A 24,860-nucleotide genomic window follows, 5' to 3' on the forward strand; every position below is an offset into this window, starting at 1 on the left:
AGAAGATTGTAGTTGTTACTTAAAGCTTTTGCAGCATCTGTTTAGTACAGCTGCACTCCCTATACAGTAAAGTTCTATTTTTTTTTTCTATTCACAATACCTCTGTTCCAGCTTCTGCTCTTCCATCTTGCTGTCCAACCATAACTTTCTTTATAATGCAGTTACTGTAGTAGGCTAGGGCACCAGCCACCTGTTGAGATACTACCGCTAGATTTATTGGATCCTTTGACTGGCCAGACAGTAATACATTGGATCCCTCTCTCTGCTTACAGCTCATTTTTTCTTTGCCTACACATACACCGAATAGTGTGCCCTATTCTTTACACATTCTCGTCTTTCCTCATACACCTGACAACACCGAGATTATCAAACAATTCTTCTTTGCTCAAGGGGTTAATTACTGTACTGTAATTTTTCAGTGGCTTCTTTCCCCTTGGTAAGTGTAGAAGAGACTCTTTAGCTATGGCAAGCAGCTCTTTTAGGAGGACACTCCAAAACCAAACCATTGTCCTCTGGTCTTGGGTAGTGTCATAGCCTCTGTACCATGGTCTTCCACTATCTTGGGGTAGAGATCCCTTCCTTAAGGGTGCACTCGGGCACACTATTCTATCTTGTTTCTCTTATTATTTTAAAGTTTTTATCCTCTTGTTATTTTGAAGTTTTTATCCTCTTGTTATTTTAAATTTTTCATAGTTTATATATGAAAGATTTATTTTAATATTATTGTTCTTAAACTTCTCTTGTAGTGTTTCCTTATTTCCGTTCCTCACTGGGCTATTATCCCTGTTGGAGCCCTTGTGCTTGTAGCATCCTGCTTTTCCAACTAGGGATGTAGCTTGGCAAGTAATAATTATAATAATACTGGATTTTTCTCTGTTGCACATGGAGTGCTGAAAGGCCTCCATGTAAGCTTACAGTGCTGAGTCTCACTGCCACTTTTATAGATCCAATTTAATCCATTGCAAGCCCACCTGATGCAATTTGAAACATTTTGTAATAAATAAATATCAGATAACCAGAACTATCATTTTTATACAGCTGCATCAGATTAATCGAAGTAGAGATATGAGTTGGAGAGATGTAAAATATTCATTTTGTACCTATGGACTAGTTCCCAAATTGATTAGTAATTAAAAATTTCATTTTTAAATGAGGAATTTCTGCCTCAATCTCTTTACTACAAAAATCCTACTGTCATAGAGATAGGGACAAAACTTTTTCAGTATACCCATCCATGGACATACAGTATCTATTTGAAAGTACAATATGTAGTAAATTTTGCTTCTGAACTTTTGATCCTGATTATAATTATATGTTATGATAATAACATATATGTCAACTGTCATGCATCTTAACCTTGTATTACGTATGTAAGCCACGGAAATCTCATCCCTTGAAAAAAAAAAAAAAAAAAAAAAAAAAAAAAAAAAAAAAAAAAAAAACAGGACTTTTGGGAACTATATAAATAAATTTGTGCAGCATTTGTAGTATTCATAGCCATGGCAGTTGCAGTTTAGAATAATTTCTTTTATTTGATTCACCAAAAAGACAGTGTATGCAAAGGACAAGTGTCTTCGAGTATTTTTGGTGGTAATGTATACTATTACATTTACAAGAACAAAATTTTTGAACTATGATTTCCTGAATATTTTCAATGTGAATATTTTAAAAATAATGAGCATATCTCTGTCAGTAATTACAATTATTTCCTGACTAGAATGGATAACTACATACCAATAACCTGTAAAGAGGACATATTACATGAAAAAAAAGGAAAATTGGAGAAAATATTATTTTTGCCACTTTAACTAGGTAAATGGATTTATCCTTTTTTCGCCTGTTTCATATATTGCATCTAAAAAAATAATGCGAAAAGAAGCCTTCAAATTCCTCTGATTTTTTTTTTTTTGCGACTACCATCCTGAATCCCAGGAATCAGAAGGGATTGACAGCTCAGGATAGGCCCTACTCTAATTATAGGAGTCACAGGACCAGGAAAACCAACCTTAAAGTAAATTTGGGAATTGAGAAATTTATAGAAAATTGCCATTATGAAAAAATTGAAGGTGTCTGTTTTAATGACACACAAGGAAATAGAATAAGATTTAATCTTTTTACTCTAAAAGTTTTCAAAAGCATGATAATTACAGCCCCAGAAAACACCAAAAGCATACTGCTCTTCCAACTAGGGTTGTAGCTTAGCGTGTAGTGATGATATTATTAATAATAAGAATAATAATGTCTTTGGTATGACATGAGAGAAATGACCACAAGGTACGGGATTATTGCCTATTGAAACTCCTGAAGCAGAAGGATAGTAATTTACTGGGTTATCCGTGAAAGTCTGGATGAAAGTTCGTGTAGTGAATTTTTTTATATATAGAATTTGCAGATAGAAACTAATATGGAGTGTTTAGCGAATTAAAAAATGATCTTCAGTTGATAATCTGCTCCACCAATTGGAGAACGCCGTGACTAAACTAGAATCTATCACTCAATGCTTCACTGCGACTTTGACTTCAACTTCGATTATGAAAAACTACACCACCAGTCACTTACAGATTTCGTAAAGAAGGTCATACGATATGTAATTTATTTAATTTCTTTAAAATATACAAATAGAAATTATAAATATTATTTATTTATAAGAAATAATATAACATAATTGAACAATAAAGTGATCCAGAAACGTTCAGCTGTCGTGGCAGACGTAAACATACAGTCGACCAGGGGTGCCATTCTTACGATAATTATCCTACATGTACGGTTATTTTAGGTCCAGTACGATGTACGATACATACCTTAGGTATATACATATGTGTTTAATTAAACAATTATACTAAAATATTTTGAAATAAGTCAATCATGTAACTCCTTAATAATTATATTAAAACTGTGTATGATAATTTTGGTTGAAAAACGACAATTCTAAGGCTCATGTACGATAATCCAGTCGAAATAATTTGGCAACCCTGCAGTCGACTGTCGGAGTCAGGTACTCGTCTGTCAAAAGTCAAACCTAAAGATGGTAGCTTTTAATTTCGATGTCAGGAGGTAAGTTAAATGAGTTAGACCATTTTTTATTGATCACTCGCAGTAAGAAACGTAATGTCATCAATATTGAGGTTGTATTTTGCGTTAGCCTCTCGTAATACATATTTTGACTTCCAACCTAAAGGGAGGCCAAGTCATATGTCTACTAGTGTAGTTACTAGTTAGTATTCGAAACGTACTAATTATTTGGAGAGTAGCAGATTTTTGTGAAAGGATAACCAGATTTATATAGGGTAGAGTGAATTAGGTACTTGATTAGCATATCCTACGTGAAATCGACCAAGTCTAGGCTACCGATAGTTCTCCGAGAGACCAATCCTTATATCTCGGCTCCTCTAGCCTATCTCGCTAAGGTAAATATTTGGGGAAAGGGTAATTATATATTTTAACTTCTAGCCAAATATATGAATTCTATGTTTTTCCAACAGGTTGCATTGCTTTTTTAGCTTTTTCTGACAGGATTTTGATCCAAACCACCTGTTTGAGTTTTCACCCCACCCCATATAAAAGTAGTTATTTGGGATTCCAGTGGAAAACTGTGTTTGTGGGAGGGTAAGTACCAAGAACTAGTAATTTGCAGCAATTGCCATGGTCAGAAATGCATAAAAAAGCATAAGGTAACCAGTTGGAAAAACATGTTTCGTGTAATTGGCACGGGATAAAAGTATCATAATTCGTATATATATTTGGAGCCTTTGTATATCGGTGACCAATTCCTCCCGCATGGATTGAAAATGGACATTAACTAACCTAACCTTTCCCCCTAACCTAACCTACAAGCCGTGTCTTTACTTACTTACCTAACGGGGGGCTAACATATTCTAAGTTAGCAATAATGATATATACAGGTGGCTGCTATCATACATACACCCCTTATATTTATATCTACTTATATATATGTTTATTTGATTTATATCTAATCCTTCAAATGGCCTTTTCTCTGCTGTGACACTCTTTGCTCTCAAATAAGAATTCTAGTAAGCTCATCCGAATCTTGAGCGAACCATGGGGTTCATTAGTTTGGTGATATTTTTTGCTTAAAAGGTGAACAACAACAGCTATATACAGTCAGAGTGTCATGGGTATAATGTATTAATAAAATGGATGAAATTAATTTTGAATATTGAAATACAGTAGATCGAACTCCTGGCCTTTTCTCTGCTGTGACACTCTTTGCTCTCAAATAAGAATTCTAGTAAGCTCATCCGAATCTTGAGCGAACCATGGGGTTCATTAGTTTGGTGATATTTTTTGCTTAAAAGGTGAACAACAACAGCTATATACAGTCAGAGTGTCATGGGTATAATGTATTAATAAAATGGATGAAATTAATTTTGAATATTGAAATACAGTAGATCGAACTCCCCCTGGGATACATCCTCTTGTAATAGCAGTCATGCTTGAACTGAAAGGGTATGGTTGTTTCAAAACATCTGGGAACTTATACTAGGAAGCTCCTACTTGGTCAAGTAAGCCAGCTAAAGATTGTCACATAGCCTAAAAATGAAAAGATCCTTTAAATGGTTGTGAATATGTAATGCATGCAAAGTAACCTACCTTTAGTCTCTCAAAGGTAATCAATGAACGGTGAAATTATAGAACAGTACAATAATAGTTACAAAGCAAACGAGACTGATACATGGTGTATTTTATGATGTTTTGAAGGTTTTGGAGATGATAACTTGGAAAACTTGTAGTTTTTTACTTGAGTCAACCACCATAAATGACAACACTAGGGTTCCCACTAGCTATCATCTTTGAAAACATTCACAAAATTCAAACGCACCTTATACCAGTGTCATTTTATGTTATTGACACTAAATAGTTGAAACGTGGTAGTTTTTGGTAGTAGGTGGTTCGACTGCTGTACTATAACTGAAAACTTCAAGTTACTGCCAGACATTGTCATGAAAAATTTTCAAAACATCAGAGCCTCCTAGACTTGAAGATGAGAGTATTTTTCCATCCCATTTTCTTGGAGTCCATGGTAGCTATCATACTACAAATACCCCCTTACGTATGTGTATTTATGAATATGTTGGCTCACCAAATGAACACTTTGATCCCTTATCGATTGTGGGCAGAAGTGTCGTTTTGCTGTATTGGTTTGACTTTTTTACCATCTTGTTCTACCAGTTATGAAGCTGGGTTCACTTATTTCTAATATTAATAGAGGGGTTTATATTTTCATTAGAACAAGCTCCAAACTCTTTCATTGAAAGATGTCATGTTGTACTACTTTACTAGTTTTTGCTGGCAGTTCAGTTATCTGAGATGATATGCTGGCTGTCATAGTTAAAATGTTATCATTAAAATATGAAGTTTATTTTTAAGATGATTGAATTTTTATTCTTATAAGGACTAGCAGACTGCTGTTTTTACCTCTTAATATGAAATGTCAATGTAAAGATATCACATGCTTAACTTATGGATACTAGCTGGTCCATTAAGCTAAAAATAAATGGTTTCTTAGGAAAATTTTGTTCATACTAATGATGATGCTGCTATTGGATAGGAGGAAAAAGTGGCTGTTGCTGATCTTTGTCGTAATTTACGTTTACAGCTTCTTGTAAATAAGATTGAATAGAACCTTGTAAATTTGAATGAAAAGTAAAGATTGTGATTTCAGTAATACCAAGTTTAATTTACATTATTTTTTACAGATTTGACATATACCGTAAGGTACCAAAGGATTTAACGCAGCCAACATTAACGGGTGCAGTAATCAGCATATGTTGCATTGTATTTATGCTTTTACTCTTCACTTCAGAACTGATACATTTCTTATCAGGAGAGATGTAAGTATGATGATAAATAGGTAAAATTTTGTATGCCAGGTTTTTCCTTTGTACCCAAATTGTAGGAGCTTTCTTGGCTAAGGAGAAATCAGCATGGGGGAAAGTATGCATTTGTTAGATCTGTTGAAAATGCTTCTCCCATCTTAACCCTTTTACCCCCGGGCTCTTTGGAAATTTCCAACCCTTAACCCCCAAGGGGATATTTTTTCCCCAGCACATTTTGCAGTATATTTTTTTTAAATTGCTCTAACAGCCTTAATTTTTGTCATAGAGAGGTCAGGTTGGTCTTATTCTCTTGGAAAATGCCCGAATTTAAAAAAAAAAATATAAAAAATATGAAAAAAATTTTTTTTATGGCATTTTTCTGCAAGGACGTACCGGTACGTCCATGGGGGTAAAGGGGTGAGTTTTGTGAAACGTACCAGTGCGTCTTTGGGGGGTAAAAGGGTTAATGACCGTAGTACTGATGCTGTGGAGACAAAGGAAAGTTTTGCCACCCATAATTTTGTTGAACCCCCTGATCCCTCCTAAACATGGTACAGCTAATTGTTGAAACTTGGAGTACAGTACATAACATTCATCACTTTCTTGTCCAGAACTTGTTAAGCTATGCAAGTAAATCCTTTGTTATAAGGGTTATTCATATAATATTGCAGACTCTGGAGAACTGGAGGGAATGAAGGAGTGATCATAAATGAGGTTAGATAATCCTCTTTCAGAACTGATAGAGCCCATGGTTCCAGCTGTTACAGTTCCCACACTTGGCTGAAGAAAGCTAACCTTCTTCTCAAGGGAATTATAGAATTGTCTTTTGCTAGAGGTATGAGGTCAGCATAAGTATTAAGGTTTTAATTTAGAATTACAATAATTAGGTAAACAGATAGAATTACTACTCCAGCAAGCAATTTAATTATTAGAACCATAATGAGCTGAAGCAATAGTAAGACAACATAAAACTAACTTCATAGCATTAAAATATATTCTATTGACAAACACTTATTCCACAACCCTTGTTGCAACTGGATCTAAAGTACCTGTAGGACCTAAAACAGAATTGGCCAATGAAAAATGCTTTATTTCCTTAATAAGGATAGAAAATAAATTGTCTTTCCTCTTCAGTACAAAATAAGTGAAGTTTCCAGAGAAATAATCTTTAATATCTGACTTATGACAAGAAAGGTTTACATTTATAAAAGGATGGAGACATGAATCATAAATTGCTTCCATTTAACTGGTAAGTTCAATGTACCCTACCATGATAGCTTGAAATGATTCAATTTCTTTCTCAGTTTGTACCAGTGACATTTAAAAAGATCGACATGTCTTATTCTATTGCATGGAATGCATCCAGGGTTTGGAAATGTTTGCTCTCAGGTGAGGTGTCAGTGACTTCAATAGCTTGGATTAGGGTTTGCCTAGTTTGGAATACTCTCATAGGTATCCTATTAGTGCTGCTTAATGGTGCCTTTTCAAAAGTGCTACAAACGTCTTGAAGAGGCGTATTGTAGTCGTACTGATTTAGGTGTTGAAACATCCGTTGAAATACATTGGTCATCTTCCAGACATTGTGTATAGCTAGGACATTTTTCACTGAGGAGAACAATGTCTTCTTCTTAATGATGAGCTTGATGGATACAGCATCACAGAAATAGAGATCAAATTTGCTCTTAATATGGAGAGGGTGGAGGAGATATTGTGCTGTGATGATCTTCATCTCTTTTAACAAGGTTGGTCAGTGTTAGGCTCAAATGACAGGAGCTACTCAGTTTAATTTACAAAGATTCCATTTATTATAAATATTAGATTACATCAAGCCATCTAATAGAAGATAGCCTCACCCTTGCTGTGCTTGATCCCTTAAATGAGATGTGTAGGTTAAAGAAAATTATGTCCTGTCTGACAATATTTAGTTATCTGCATCAGCTCAACTACTAAGCACCTCTCCCAATAAATTTCATGCCACATTAAACAGTTAATGCTATAGTTCTGTGTGCCTTATAGGGACACAGTAAACATTACGCAAGGGTCTTTGTACTGTAGTGACCTTTTGTTCCTAGCCCCAGCTGCCACATTTAAGCCTACTTTAACCCCCGTTCTCCTTTCTTCTTTCTTCCATCTTGCTGTCCAACCTCTTTTGAACTTTTACTTCATATTACAAATACTGCACAAGGTTTTTATGCAATCTCACCCTACAATGCCCTACCGACAGACCATATAACCCAAATTCATTACAGTACTGCTAGTCATTGACTTACGACATGCGACTTAAGGCTGTTCGACTTTACTGTGATGTCACAAGTCTGTCGGAAATAGTCTTAAAGTAATTTAACAAATGTTTCCTTAGAAATAATCAATTTTCTTTTGTAAAATTGAACTCTCGGTTGTAAGTTGACGACTACCTGTAGACCAAATTCAAATATGATTGTACCAGTTGATATACTATATGAAATATATGATCTAGCTAGTTGAACATATTGTATTCTTTTGTTTTTAATTGACTAGTGTGCTTGTGGTGAAATATTAACTTGACGCTATATTTCCAGGTTTAAAGTCCCTATCATTTTTAGTGAGTTAATTTTATGCAAGTTTATGTAATTTTTGTGAAAGGCATTTATTATCTTACACAATTTAAAATTGTTCATTATGACAACTTTAATTTTACAGTGTTTCTGACTTGTATGTGGACAATCCGGGAGTATCATCGGAGAGAATACCAGTATATATAAAGATATCATTACCACGTTTAAAATGTGACCGTAAGTACTTCTGTAGCAGTTTTCTTTCATCTCTTGTTTTTTAAAACTTGTATTTTATATGAACAAAATCATTACATTATTCCCATTTTTTAACATCTGAATAGAGTTTCCTGGGTTGGGAGTTCGAGTCCTACTCGCTGGCCAAAAATATTGTATAGTTTTCAAAATTTCATTGTTTTCATTAGTTAGGGAGGGAAGGTTTTGTGGGGCTTGAATGTTTGCTTGCTAAATCATGCAGCCATTGCCTGACCTTCCCTGGTGCTATCTTGGGTGGAAAGGGGAATTTGGGTGCTGATCCTGTGCAAATGTTATTGGTGTGTAAGACATTGTCCTGTCCCTTGACTCTGCCTCTCACAATTTGCCTTTAAACCTTAAACCCTCCATCCAGAGTTAGTGGTTATCAGCTCATAAATTTCTGGTAAGAGTTGCTAAATAGACCCAATTTTTAAATATTAATTATGCTAACACTTCACTGAAATCCTAATGCCCGCCTCCCAAACATTTAATGTTTAATTTTTTCTTTTTTGGTTGGTTCATATTGACTGGATGGGATTGTTTCAAGATATACGTTTGTTCCAACACAAATATAAACCTTTGTCCTTTGCATAGGAGAGATAAGAGCAAAGCTAGAGAACACGGCGGTCAAAGCTTTTATAACGAGGTTTAAACAGGTGGCCGGCAATTACCTGCCAACATTCACTGGACACCCACTTTGATGACAGCCACTGGTGGAAACATTCTTGCAGTGCCTGGATTTGGCATTTAATGCTTTTTTTTAGCTGTCTCATGGATACGTGTTCCCAGTTACGACATTAACAACTTCTTGGGCCATTGTCCTTGGGACGGAGACATGCCTAATGCTACCATGTCTCCTGGTTTTGCTTTTCCGCTGTACTCTTGGACTCTTGTTCCTGGTTCGACGCTAACAGCATCTTGAGACATTGTCCTTTGGTCTGAGACATACTTATTGAAAGTGTTTCCCCCACGACACAATCGGCTGGTCAAGGATTAACGCAGGACTCAAACCTTTGCTGCCCTTTAGTTAGACTTCTCTAAAGTCTAAAGGAAACGGTATTAGGAAGAACAACCTTCTTCCCGAAGAAGTACCGTATCCCTCCTTGGATACACGCACTCGTGAGGGCTGTTGAATCAATGTTCCCCGACGGGATAGAACACCAATTGCATGACTTGGTCTGCGATTAATTCGCTTTAAGCGGACATGAGCATACTTTATGAGTGAGCACAGTCGCCCCTGTAGAGGAGACATGCTTAATGCTAGCATGTCTCCCAGGTTCCTTCCTATGCCTTATGTGATATGCACCACTCTGAAGGATCCCTATGTTGAATAGCAATATGTCTTTCAACACACACAGCTATGTTCAAGCATGAATGCATGCTCTCACCTCACCATGCTAGCTCTTCAGAGCGTATGCAATGTCCATGCACTCACCTGAAAGCCCCATCTCTTTTGAATGCGTGCTTGGGGTGACTAACCTATCTTTACTAATCCTGTTGGGTTCTAGAACAGGTGGGTTACCTCACATCTTTGTGTGCAGCACTCACTCTTACACATGTTAGTACAGCTATCTTGTTCAGAATAGAGAGCTAGTCTGAATTCTTTTTGAGAACAAACTTTATACCTGCTGGCACTTTCCTGCCCAGAGTAGTTTCTTTTGCCATCAATTATCATTGTCTCCAATAGAATTTTGGGTACTATGCTGCCTCTTTCTCTCTCTTTGGAATAGAAAGAGTAGGTAAGGAATGTCTTCAATCATCCTTGCAGATCCCGAGTCTCTTTACATCTCGCATACCTGAAAAGGATTCATGTAGTTATAGAGAGAGTTTGTTTAACCAGGAAATTAAAATTACTTTATAATTTGTAGTATTCTTTACTCCCTGAACGTGTACACACTATTAAACTTGCACGTTCTACCTAAAGGGAGATTTTTCCTTACGTCTTGAATGTGTGCATGACTTGAATGTGTACACAATTTCACTTGTGTGTTTGATTATCATAAAGCCTGTAGGGATTAAAGGCAGGCTCATTTGAAGCCTGGACTGATGAAAAGAAAAAAAACACTTGGGTACATCTTCCCACGCCTTCAGGCCTGACTTGATGCTTTATGCATAGAGGCAAACTTTTGTACAAGTTTTTGTTCATAACCTAAGCAATAGAGTGATCTCCTTCCAATAAGCTAATGATTAGTATTAGTATTTCCATTATTGATATATCGAGTAATGATACGAAGTATTTTGTGTGTGTATCTGTTGTTATAAGTACTACCAGCATCCTTTTAGAGACAGACTCATCTTGCTAAGTTGAGCGAGAGATGTCAGGATACTTCCGGGAATCATCAACTTCTGTGTCCCAGATCAAGTGGGCCATCTTCTGTAGTTGGGATCGTGGAAAGGGAGTTTCTCTTCGTGGAGCCTCTATGCCATGGATAGCTGAATTTTCTTTACCTCCGAGGATAAAAGCTTTGTTTAGTATCGGTGGTAATAGGCAATCACTTAGTACTAAAGTCAGGTCTTTATTCTGAAGAGAGTTGATATTGCCACTTTGTTGGAGCTCCCCATACTCGTAATGAGTTGGGAACAGTCTTGTCCTCTGAGAGGAGAGACCTCCATCCCCCGATGTGACTAAGGTCTTGCGATCCCTCAAAGGGTTACTGTTTTGGTTAATGATGCTTACCTCTGACAGGTGCCTTCTCTTAAGTGGGTTACTTGCTTACTTTAACCTTCAAGTGAGCTAATAAGCTTCATCGTCTTACGTTTATCATTGCGGACAGGCTTTGTTTCCCTTCACCCCGAGCTTTTAGCTAAAACCTAGAATCTGTCAGTTCTTGATTGCAATGTTTTCTTTATATCAGATCACAAGTCTTAGTGAGGTAACTTACAATCTTGTTGTGTTCTGTAAGGATGCTTAACTGGTACCTTTAATGTACACAAACAACTCGACCTTGCCTGCAGCTTTTCTTCCTTAATACGAGAAGAATGCAGAAGAGGGTGGATGAATATCATCTTCTCTTGGCTAGAAGTCATGGACTGTACCTATTTGCCTTCCTCATCTTCAGTTCCAATTAGAGCTTGGGGAAACTCAAAATGTGAAGGGGATAGCTGCAACTCTGGCAGTCTGTGAAAATCTCTCCGTGGTGCAGGTGCTTCAGGCTGGCGTTTGTAAGGCAGGAATCGACCCACATGTCCCTAGACTCATTTTTGCTAGGCCCGGTAGTAGCTACATAACAGGTGGTATAACTGCCTTGGCTCCTCTCACAGGACCTTTTTTGCATCGGATCGAGGTTGGAGATTTCTTGTTGGACTGGAATGAAAGTGAAGATTGATTGGCCCTCTTTTCACTTTTCATCTTCCCTTACTATTGGGGTATGACATCAAAAAAAGCTTGTTAGCTGGAATTGTTTCGCTTGTAGGCAAGCCCCTCTTTACTTTTAGCTTTTCTATTATTGTACATGATATAGGAATATAGCTTTTCTATTACATAATATAGCAGTGTAGCTTTTGTATTGCATGGTATATGAGTGTTGTTGCCCACATTCCTTATGAGGGAGTGTGTGATGTAACCAGGTAAACCCATTCATAAACAGATACCTCACAATTTATAAAAGTATGTCTTGTTATGATACAGATTTTCTGCACTGCATCCTTTGTTGCATGGGCCGTGAACCCATTGGTATTATCAAACCACTGGTGCATGAGGGGTTAAAAGAACTTTTAACTCTGTACCATTTATAAGTGTCCTAGTTCTTGATAACCTGGGATAAGTTTCCAGCCAGTTGGAAGGGACCTTTCTTCTACTTAAGAACGGTTCTCCTTTGTAAACGACGGAGGTTTTTATTTGTGTTGGAACAAATGACAAATTCAGAGGTAATTTGTATTTTTCCTAACTATGCAAACCTGAATCGTTTACTCATACATTTCTGCCATCACCAACCCCCAAGAAAGTCCCAGCTGCCATCAGTGACTGCTCAGCGAGCAAGCAGAGGAGCGGTGCTTCCCTGCTCCTGGCTGGTAATTGCTGGGCACCTGTTTACACCTCGTTATAAAAGTTTTCATTTCTGTGCTCTTCAGCTTTGCTGCTATCTGTCCTATGTAAAGGACTGAGGTTTGTATAGTTAGGAAAAATAAAAATTATTCCTAAATTTTTCATTTTGTTATGGTCAAGTTTTCACTTATTTGAAGGAATACATACATACATACATACATACATACATACATATACCAAGGCACTTCCCCCAATTTTGGGGGGTAGCCGACATCAACAAATGAAACAAAAACAAAAAAGGGGACCTCTACTCTCTGCATTCCTCCCAGCCTAACAAGGGACTCAACTGAGTTCAGCTGGTACTGCTAGGGTGCCACAGCCCACCCTCCCCCGTTATCCACCACAGAAGGAATATCACATGAAAATCAGATATTGTAGTTTATTAAATTACTGTAATCTATTTTATTTTATAAGTTATGTTAACAGTGGTTTGGAAAAAGATTACCCAAGAAAATATACTGTATATATTTTGTGTGAGATTTTGAGATGATGATGGTATAAAATCATACAGTATTGCTAATTTTGATAATTTGTTTGGCATTCTTCAGATTTTTTCTCTCCTTATTTACAGATATTGGTTTAGACATCCAAGATGATCTTGGCCGACATGAAGTGGGATTTGTTGAAAACACTGTGAAAAATCCATTAGGTGACGATGGATGTATTTTTGAAGCAAATTTCTTGGTAAACAAAGTACCAGGTTAGTTTTTTACCACTTTGAAATTTTATAGTTCATGTGGGAAAGTCTCAAGACTTCATATATCCAGTAGGTAATAGGTTGGCCTGGGCACCAGCCACCTGTTGAGATACTACTGCTAGAGTGTTACTGGGTCCTTTGACTGGCTAGACAGTACTACATTGGATCCCTCTCTATGGTTACGGCTCATTTTCCCTTTGCCTAAACATACACTGAATAGGTTGGTCTATTCTTTCTACATTCTCCTCTGTCCTTATACACTTAACAACACTGAGATTACCAAACAGTTCTTCTTTGCTGAAGGGATTAACTGCTGCACTTGAAGTTTTTCAGTGGCTACTTTTCTCTTGGTAAGGGTAGAAGAGACTCTTTAGCTATGGTAAGGTGTGTTTCTAGCAGGACACTCTAAAATCAAACCATTGTTCTCTAGTCATGGTTAGTGCTGTATCCTCTGTAATATGGTCTTCCACTGGTTTTGGTTAAAGTTCTCTTGCTTGAGGGTACACTCAACCACACTATTCTATCTTATTTCTCTTCCTGTTATTTTTTTTATGTTTTTATAGTATATAAATGAAAGATTCATATTAATGTTGTTACTGTTCTTAAAATATAGTATTTGTTCATTGCTTCTCTAATAGTTTATTTCCGTATTTCCTTTCCTCACTGGGCTATTTTCCCTGTTGGAGCCCTTGGCCTGTAGCATCTTGCTTTTCCGACTAGGGTTGTAGCTTAGCAAGTAGTAGTAGTAGTAGTAGTAGTTAATAATAATTACTAATAATCAAAATTATAATATTAATAATAGGAAAGTACTTATGCAAAGTGTCTTTCTAAACTGTAGAAGAATTCTTGAATTATGCGAATGTAGATAAGTTCCATCAAATTTTTTTTAAAGTATATTATGACCATCAGTACACATCATTAAGTGCCCAGTATTTTTTTTTTATCTGTCACTTTTGCCCACGGGATAGATTCGTTCCATACAAACTAAGGTTCTTAAGGTTTTACTATCATGTAGCTTATACCACATTGTTTATTTCCTTATTATTTATGATGGTGTCATCTAATGCATGGTGACATACAGGATGTTAAACATACAATGTTATTTTCTTTTTTCATTTACATACAAAAAAATAATTTCAGTAAAGATGAACATGATAGACAAGGAATAAGAAAATAAGTCAGAATACTAACAAGTTACCATTAGGTTCAACCCCTCTTATATTATTGAGTGCTGCTGTTATCATAGTTTACATGGCAAAATTACCTTATCGAGTAGTGCTGTTTGTCATTGTCTTGACTTTTTAATTAGTAAATGCAATAACGTGAAATGAAAATATGTAGGGTGTAGTGTAATATTTGTCATATACAGAAGTTTTTTCTAGTATTTTATCCTTTTTTTTCTGAAGCTCTGAACTACAAAAATTTAAACATCCAAACCAGCCATAATCAGTATGAACTTTCCCAACTGAAATACAGAATTCACTCATGTTTCTGATTGAGGATGCTTTTTACATATCATTGCTGTATTCTTAATAATCCTCATCATCATCATCTCCTCCTCCTACGCCTATTGATGCAAAGGTGCTTGGTTAGATTTCGACAGTCGTCTCTGTCTTGAGCTTTTAAATCAGCACTTCTCCATTCATCATCTCCTACTTCACGCTTCATAGTCCTTAACCATGTGGGCCTGGGTCTTCCAACTCATCTAGTGCTTTTTGGGGCCCAGTTGAAAGTTTGGTGAACTAATCTCATGGGGAGTATGAAGAGCATGTCCAAAACATCTCCATCTACCCTGCACCATGATCTCATCCACAAATAGCACTCAGGTAACCTCTCTTATAGTTACTGTACATCTCTAATCCTGTCCTGTCATTTAACTCCCAATATTTTTCAGTGGGCTTTTGTTCTCAAATCTAAAGAAAAAATATTCTGAATAATCAAATGGAATTTTAGTTTTGTGATTATTGCTGTGTACTTGCTCATTGAAAAAGACATACAGGTAATCAAGATTAGAAAAACATCGGATGATGCCATCATGTGGGTTTTGATTCCTTTCGGGTGCAGAGAATTCAAGTGCTCAGTCTAATATATATTTGTATTTCACAATTTTTTGGAGATACTGTACAGGTATTTAGATTTGTTTTGTATAATGTAATGATGAAGATTATGGAATATTAAGTACCATTAAGAATTTTAATTGGATGCCATAAATACTGTAAGGATAAACTTTAATCTTCAGTGATATTAAAAAAAAAATTAAATTTATCATCCTGAGTGAGCTTTGGAAACCTTATTTACCCAAAATCATAGTATGATGGAATTGTCCGGGTTGGAGAAAATGAGCAAAAATCTTTAATAAGATGATTTCAGTTTAGCAATGAAAGAAGGGGACTTGGAGTATACCGAAAATAGAAGCATGACCTCTGTACAACCTCTCAACAGTAGGCCATACATCAGTTTAATGTATTGTTACTGAAATTTTCATTCTGCCTTGTTATTTTTACAGGAAACTTCCATGTTTCAACACATTCTGCCCAGGAACAGCCAGAAAATATTGATTTTGCACATGTCATTGAAGAAGTTCGTTTTGGAAGTAAGATCGATAACCCAAATGTCCCAGGAAATTTTAATCCTTTATATGGGCGTGCAAAAATTGATGGAAACTGTGAGTACTTACTTGATTTTTGTTTTGTTGTTAATGCTATAAGCCGATATTGTAGTGTACTGTATATCAAACAATGTAGTTTATTAGTTCCTACACGATACGAACCCTCGTCCTTAATGTAGGATAGAACATCAATGAAGTTGGAGTACTCGGCAGTTGAGCTTTTATAACGAGGTGTAAATAGGTAGCCCTCCTGCTTGCTCCCTGAGCACTCACATTGAATTCAGCTGTCAGTGGGAACAGATGACCTTCCACTGGCTGGAGTATCTTGTGTTAATAATTCTTTTTCTTTCAAGCATGTTCATGATTCCAGCGTGTTGATGATTATTTGCTGTGGGGATATCTGCAGATATGTGGACTTCTTTGGTGGTGTCGGTTTGCCGTGACAGCTTCACGAGTGCAAGGGAGAAGGATTCCCACTTGTTGTGCCCTGTCTGCAGAGGACACTCGAGCAGTCATGAATCTCCATGTGACGAGTGTCGGGAGTGGTCACCCTCCTAGTGGATTGCGTATGGCAGGAGGAGGAAGAAGAGGTCCAAAAGGGATTCTCCTTCAGGGTCATCCTAGAAATCGAAGAAATCTCAACCTCTTTCTCTGACCCCCAGTATGCTTCCCACCGACCCTTTCTTGTTGGGTTCCTCTGGAAGCTGAATGGAGAAAAGTGGTGGACCTTTACCTTTGGGACAAGTCTCAAGGCCGGAGGACCTTTCCGTTTCCCCTTAGAGGAACGGGAGGGCTTCTCCCTTGGGAGGAATCTTCGCGTTTACAGGTTGTTGACGTCTTGTGGGTTGGTTGTTTGGACCGCCTTGGGACTACAAGGTTCTTGCTTTGAAGGAAGCGTAGGAAAGTGTTTCTGCTGGACATTTGGCTTGTCTGCTTCAAAGCAGAGAAGAAAGTGTCTCCTTCTCGGGTTCCTCCCTTCGAAGTCATTGGCCCTCACACCAGTGTGTGTATCACCTCTTGAGACTAGTGGAAGAGACATGCTTAGTGTTAGCATGTCTTCCTCACCCTCACGTTCCTCTAGGGGAAATGGAAAGGCCTTGAGACTAGTCTTAAAGGACAAGGTAGCAAAGGGATGTACTGTAGAACCTCTGTATTTGAATATCTCGAAGCACAAAAAAGTTGGTTTTCGACCAAAGAGTTTAAGTGTAAAATGCCCCTGTTCGCAAACAAATGTTTTGTACTTGACCACTGCAAGTAAAAGCCCCGCCAAGCCGAATGCCATCATTTATGCGTTGGCCGTTGATTTGGTTGAACTTTGACTTGCGCTTTTTTTTTTTCTTTTTTTTTTTCCTTGTTACTCTGTGCTATATCTTTGTTTGGCATCATTTAAATTTGGGGCCAAAGAAGAATGAGAGTGAGGGTGGTCAAGTAAAAGGGAAAATGGTGCAAACAAATATTGAACTGAAAAGGAAATAATTTCCAAGCATGAAAATGGAATGTTTTCGTATCTTCCTCTTGAATATTAATACTCTATGGCTAAGTCAATGATATCTACCATTTTAAAGAATAAAGAAATAATAAAGGGAGCTAATGTCACTAAATGAGTGACTACCTTGATGAACCAAATGCCTCGGATACTTGAAGTGGAGAAGTTGTTTCTTATTATTATAAATGAGAAAGTTACGAGGTGATAGCATTAGCGAGTCATTTATTTGTGAAAAGGCGCTAGAAATCTATGCTAAGTGGGGGGAAGTTCAAGCTTTTGCTGAAAAAACTCTTCCTGATACTGTAATAACCAATAGGGCTGTATACCTTTTCAATGAAAATGTTATGTCTCATTACTATGAGATTCTGCAAAAAAAAAAAAAAAAGAAAAAAGGCAAAAGAAACAAACATTGTTTCTTATGTTAAAATGACTTCTAATGTTTTAATTTTTATTACGAATTTGTGTCAGTGCTTTTACTATTTGTGTGAAAACTACATACTGCATCACTTTTTTTATACTAATATGTCATGCTACTAGTGCGTCAACAGGTGCTTGGAATGCATTATTCACTTCTACATTATTTGTAATGGGAAATAATGATTTGGCACTCTTGATGAGGGATTACTGTACCTTTGTTTTCAGCCCCTTCTAGAGCTAATTGAAGTCAGAGGAATTGGTACCCTTTTATTGCCAAGTGTTGAAGGCAGGCATGTGGAAGAGGTAGACTATTTTCACGGCACACACTTCTGGATTGTGCCTACAAGGCCCCAGATACGTACTCCATAGGACCTGTGGTAGCTGCCAAGCAAGTGGTGTAGCGAGTCACTCCTGTCAGAACAAGAAGCATTGTGTCTAAGATGTGGCTGTATCATAAGTATAAGGTATTTAGAGTGAGAATGTCTGGCCTTATTTCTCTTCTCTTTGGATCAGCCAGTGTGACAATATGGGGCTGGAATAGAGCCAGATGCAGGTGAGCACACTAGTGAGGGCTAGTTATTATACCGAGATAGTAAAAGTGTAAAATTACAACACTCCTACGAGGCGGAGTATTACAGTCAAGGTCAACCCAATAATTATAATAGTCCTTAACAGAAACATTGTTCCCACTGAAGATAGGTTCTTGTATGAAAATCTTTCTGGGCCCTGATGTTATAGGTTATTCAACCCTGGGTCATGGGATGCAAAGATCCTTTACTCTGCTCTCCTTCCCAGACAGCATTACTATCCCAGGTTGTTAGCTAGCCAGTTGGGTGAGCGGGACTATCTCTCCCGTAAGGATGACTCCCCCACTAAAGGACGAGGGTTTGTATTCTTGTAGGAACAAATCACGAGTTTTAAAATTTTGTATTTTCGTAGGTATACAAACCTAACTCCTTTAGGTTTCACTTCTTGTTGCATTCACCCCACAAGTCCCAGACAAAATCAAATTGAAGGCTCCGTGCACTGACAGACCCATATCACCAGTGACTATTGGTGGCTACCAGAACCTCAATAATTCTTCATTAGCCGTTTCCAGCATTTACCAGGATCGTACCCTAATGAAGGTCTTAGATTTGTGTAGCTAAGAAAAATACAGATTACTTTTGAAATTTGTGATTTTATGAATAGATTGTAGAGAGTAGAGGTCCCCTTTTTTGTTTTGTTCTTGTTGATGTCGGCTACCCCCCAAAATTGGGGGAAGTGCCTTTGGTATATGGATGGATGAATAGATTGTTTTTAAACACACAAAGGCTTATGTTTTGGTCAGAAAACTTTATCTGACATTTTATGTGATCTCGAGTATTTTTCTATTTTTAATACTGTATTTCAATGTTTTTAAATTCAAATCTAAATATCTATTTAACATAGATTTTAATTTTTAACTTATCGTTTGATCAATGAAATTTAATGCATATATTTTATCTCAAATTTATTCAGGCCAGCTCTGTAAAAGTTAAATTTGAATTATGAGGCTACATCCCTTTAATAATGATAATAATAATAATAATAATAATAATAATAATAATAATAATAATAATAATAATAATAATAATCATCATCATCATCAGCATGATGATGATGATGATGATGTAGTAGTAGTAGTAGTAGTAGTAGTAGTAGTAGTAGTAGTAGTAGTAGTATAGCTAGGCATAATGTAAATTGCTTTTAAAATTTTATATTTAACATCCATCTAAGGTTGGAGTAGAGGTACTAATTTTGTGCCATTAAAGGTCTAAGTTTAATGCTTTTACTGGGTGCCATATTTTATGGAATTGATAGTGTTATTTATTTATACTGCCTGATGCTATCATAGCTAGACATTTATTTTTTCAACAATGTTTTGTATTAGTTTTATAATACTGTATTGTTTGATCTGCTATGTTATGGAAAATTCTGATGCCTTTACTTTCTTACAAAAACTAGCATATAAAGTTGTAGATATTGTTTTTAAGAATTAATGAATCCACAGAATTAGATTTAATTAACTAAGATAAATACTTCATTATTCCCTTGCATACATATTTACTGAGCAATATATAGTGTACTTTATTATCTTATGTATTATTGTTATTGATAACCTTATTTCCAAGTTTCGTGTTAATGAATTTGTAATTCATTAATCTGTATTTTCAGCTTTAGAGTCTCATGATTATGTGATGAAAATCGTACCCACGATATATGAAGATGTAAGTGGCAAGCAGACAATTTCATATCAGTACACATATGCATACAGAGTGAGTACTTTTGAGAAGTTTGTTTTTTTTGCTGTTGTGTGGCACAAGAAAGTTAATCAAAGAAATGAACAGTATTTTGGTGAATTCAGTTTGTTTCTTGTACAGTCTTACCATATCATTTGGGTTTTTTCTCTTCTAGCATTATGGTGATATTTCATGGGGTTATAACATCTTCTCTTACACTAAGGGTTGCAGAGGGGTATTTTTTTTATGATATGGCTCTCAGGTTCATGTTTGTGTAATATCAGTAATATATGATCAGTGTCAGGTTGTATATACTGTATATTGGTATAATTATTTTGTATTTTTTGGTGATAGATTTGTATAATATAAAATTAGATGACGTCTCTTTGAGTGGCCTCATAAAACTCGTGATTATATTGTGTGAGTTCTCAGAAAATCATAACTGAAAACAAATTACACTGATAATGGAAAGAAGAATACAAATCCAGCAATGCTCTTTTTTTCCCTATCTTTATTACTTAGTTGACTCAACAATTACTCTAATATTTGTTCTAAACATTTTTCCCCAGAGTTATATCTCCTTCAGCCATGGGGGACGTGTTGTTCCTGCTGTTTGGTTTAGATATGATATGACTCCTATTACTGTGAAGTACCACGAAAAAAGGCAACCTTTTTATACTTTCATCACTGCAGTAAGTATAATTTAATTTAACTATGACCATTACTTTAATAGCACTTGATTTTCATATTGCTTTCAAATAGCATTAAAATCAGATAACTGAAAGAATTTAAATTGTTTAATAGAATTTATAACCATTTATCACATGAATGGTAGATGTAGTCTCACTTTAGATCTACTAATGATCTGTTACCTTAAAATAATTGGGACATCTTGTTTGGTATACAATTAATATATCCTAGAGTTCCTAGTGTTTTTGATGCTAATGACAATTTAACTCTTGTAAAACCTGCCATCTTTAATAAATGGCTGATTGTAGGGAATAGTGAATAAGATAAAATAAATTATACCAATGATTGGATGATTGGATTATGGCATTCTTTAAATAAAGAGCATGTCATATTGAAGCAATTCTATTCTGTCTTCCAATTGGTCACACTCACTTGATTTCCTAACATTAGTAAATGAGCCACATGACCAAAATGCGTACAGAGTTTATAGGTCAACACGAACGATAAACAACATTTAATTGAATATCCAAACCTCAGTAAACAGCTAACCTTTGAATCAAGGAAATTTTAAGTGTCTTTAACATTTACAGTGCATTTAATAATTATAGTTATGATAATGAAAATATTGATTATAGATAAGTGATAATAACAAAGATAAGAATAATGATGATGATAATTGCTTGCACTGCACATAACATATACTGATGATTTATTATATTAGATTCATATTTGTTCCTACATGAATATAAACCATCGTCCCTTAATAGGAGTAGGACTTCAGAGGAGCTGGAATGGCTGTGTAACTTTTAATAAGGTAAACAGTTGCCTGATGGGTGGTAGGTAGGCTGGCCAGCCAAGAGGTGTAGCAACCCTCACTTTTGACTAAGGCTGCTGGACATTACTGACATACTTCTTGGCTGTCTTGATCTTTAGCTTTTTCTTAAATATTGAATAATGCTCTGTCAGACAGTTGCTTTTAAAGGAGTAGTGGAAGAGGTGAAGGGTATGCAATGTTTCTTGATAACTGTTATTGTGAGATAATTTTTGTTATCTATCGGTATTGTCATGACCACTTTCCTCCATGACAATTAGGTTCATAACATACTAAAAGAAATGAGACTGGAATGAACTGATGGACTGTAACAACCAAAGGGGTGGGTATAAAAGAAATTACTAAAGTACCTTAACCTAGTTTATTATACAAAAATTATATATGATAATTACAATGAGCACAGGTAATGGGAAGCACAGTGACTTAAATGATCATTATCATAAATTCAGATAACATTTAAAATTACAAATACAGATAACTTAAAGTTCAAGTAAATGATAAATATAATTAGCAGAATCCATTAACAAAAACACAGTAAACAGCAGTAATGACAAACAAATAAGAGAATCTTTCATTACTGATAAAATAATAAAGACGAGCCCATACACTTGCTCCTCACTAAATAACAAGAGCTAATACTTGCTCAACACCGATACAAAACCAGTTAATGAACTATCATACACAAAATGAAATACACCATAATTACTGAGCCATACACTGCTCTTCCAACATATCATAAACATCCAGAAACACAATCCATGATCCTCGAGGGCGACCATCGTACACTGTACGGTAACGACCACGACAGTGTTGATGCGACAGTCGCTTCGCTGCCACCGAAGAATATCTCTTCAAAAATGGTAACCATGGTTTGGTCACCTTCTCGACCTCGGGAGCTGGGTTGACGTCAAGTGACACACACCTGCTGTATCAGGACCATCACCATCAACTAGGTGATACTTCAAAACTGTTGCCGCTGCTCGTTCTCGACTGCATCACGAGAACCTGTCAATCTGGCTTCCCAAACCTGACTGACTCTTGTCACTCACAATGTGATAAAAGTAAACTAGTCTCCCACCTAAAAGAAGAGAGGGCAGTTAAAAAATTGAAACTAGGTTGTTTTAAAGTCAATCAACCTGATAGTATCCAGCATCAGTATTTGCTCCTGTCAGGCAGCATGTCTGTTGCTGTTCTATCCCTTGTGTGTGTGACTTCACAATAACGACATGAACCAAGTAATTGGTGTTCCTTAGACTACGCTCCATTGGAGGAACAGTTTGCTGTTGACTAAGTGTAAAGGGAGGGTTGCTGCCCTTCTTTCCTTCAGTGTCTTTCTGATCCTGGAAAGGCTCTAAGGACCCATCTTCTCGATAGTCATCTTTGGCCTGCATGACTACTGTAAAAGATGAGCTCTGAGTTCTTCATTCTCCTCTGCCTTATATTCAACGGTGTCTTTCCTGCAACTTCTAGGACGACGACATGAAAACTTTCTCGAAGTCCAGGAAGTCTGATTGGTAGGAGTTGAGTAAGTGTGACTGTGATTTCTACCATTTCTCTTCCAGCATGTGAGTGTGTGCTCATTTCTCGTACTGATCTAAGCTCACATTGACAATCGGGACACAGAGTGCCACCCTTTGTTTCTCCTTCCTGGGTATTCTTCTTTTTGCTCTTCTTAAGGAATAGGGTAGCAGGGCATGCCAGTACTATTACATCCTGGGAAGAGGTATTGGTACTCACTGCTCTTGCTTTGTCTGTTCCTGTGTCTTCTATCTATCCTGCTGCTGATCCTTCACCTGGCGGCAGAAGACGACAACTGCCCGTAAGAGATCAACTAGAGATGAAGGGTAGCCTTCAGATTGATTCTGAGCAATGAGAACTTTCTATGCTATGGGGTTGTGGGGGCCTATTGGCAACATCCCTGCCTGGTGCTCACCAGATGGGAGATCAAGTTCTGCTCAAACCTGATAGTTTTTTGTAGTGTCTGCAATCTCACCATCCGTATAGCTAAGGAAAGGTAACAGATCAGGGGTGATTTGGTGATAACTGTACTTGACTAAGAGCTTTTTCTCAGTTTCTGTTTCAACTGAAAAGAAATACAATCTAACCTTAACCCTTTCTGGTACAATCCAGGAACATAATGGTTGGCTACCTTTAAATCTCCACTCTTTGTTGTTGACTGAATAGTTCATCCTTTGGGTCTGTCACTCACTGTCCAAAATAAAAGGTGACCATTTTGGCTGTTGTTTGACAGTAAACAGAGTAATGAGAAATAGATCATCCTCATTCCTATTTTCCTAATGCTAAACTTACTAATTTAGCTTTTCAGTCCTGTTAAATTGAAACACACTTGATGGACCTTGATGCTTATGGAGTTGCAGACCCAAATGGTATTTTTCCTGTTTTAGCTTTATATTTTTCATAAAGACCGCTGATTTCTTAATTCCTAAGTTGGATGTTATTTTTTGCCTGTCGGCAAGAAGAGGTTCTTTCTACACTTGTTGAATTGGTAATGTTATTCTATTAGGTAAATGTGTTTGTAGTAGCTCTAACCCTGCTGATTAATGCCCAATTCCCATAACTCCCATGTCAAGTTTTTTAATGTCTTTTAGGAAAATCTCTACCTAAGTATGCTGAGAATCATCTGTTCCCTAATTTGCAATTTGGCTTTGTTCCGTAACCGAAATACAAACCACGCTATTTACAAAGGGTTATTACTTTTAGCGTAGCTGAAATGGCGAGCCATTAGAATTTAACGAGGGTGTATTACCCCCGCGCTAGTTAGCGGGGGGGTAGGGGAGTGGTAGCTAGCTACCCCTCCTCCCCCTCACACACAGGTGAATACTCACTTTCACTTTTGGCTCGGACTGTGACAGACGTCTCTCTGTCTTGGTCCTCGCTTGGCAGCCATTGTCTGTTTTGTCTTTACTTATTCGCTTACTTTTCTTTTACTCAATATATATGTAAACATGTTTTCATGTTTGTATATATATTTGAGTATAGAAATAAGTAAGTTTCCTTTTCAGATGTGTGTGTGTAGTGTACGATATCTACGTGGAGGCCTCGGCAGTTAGGCCACCACGGCCTAATTTTATGGGTTGCGATCGAGTTTGACTTCGGTCTTTCTCTCTCTCTCTCTCTTGAGGTCGTTCCCCTTTTACTATGTTTTACTACGCCCTTGTAGCTTCCTTCCCGTGTGGGTGG

General features: G+C 36.7%; 1 protein-coding gene across 1 annotated transcript in view; it reads left to right on the forward strand.

The window, feature by feature from the left end:
• Positions 1–2,700: 2,700 nt before the first annotated feature.
• LOC137615407 (endoplasmic reticulum-Golgi intermediate compartment protein 1-like) overlaps positions 2,701–24,860 on the forward strand; it is a 48,756-nt gene continuing 26,596 nt past the window's right edge. The window contains exons 1-8 of the mRNA XM_068345273.1: positions 2,701–2,719; positions 2,976–3,054; positions 5,718–5,852; positions 8,517–8,608; positions 13,240–13,368; positions 15,872–16,030; positions 20,073–20,173; positions 20,707–20,829. Of these exons, the coding sequence (XP_068201374.1) occupies positions 3,026–3,054; positions 5,718–5,852; positions 8,517–8,608; positions 13,240–13,368; positions 15,872–16,030; positions 20,073–20,173; positions 20,707–20,829 (768 nt within the window). The 5' untranslated portion in view covers positions 2,701–2,719; positions 2,976–3,025. The remainder of the gene's footprint in view (positions 2,720–2,975; positions 3,055–5,717; positions 5,853–8,516; positions 8,609–13,239; positions 13,369–15,871; positions 16,031–20,072; positions 20,174–20,706; positions 20,830–24,860) is intronic.

Source organism: Palaemon carinicauda, chromosome 21 (assembly GCF_036898095.1).
Source record: "Palaemon carinicauda isolate YSFRI2023 chromosome 21, ASM3689809v2, whole genome shotgun sequence".
NCBI lineage: Eukaryota > Metazoa > Arthropoda > Malacostraca > Decapoda > Palaemonidae > Palaemon > Palaemon carinicauda.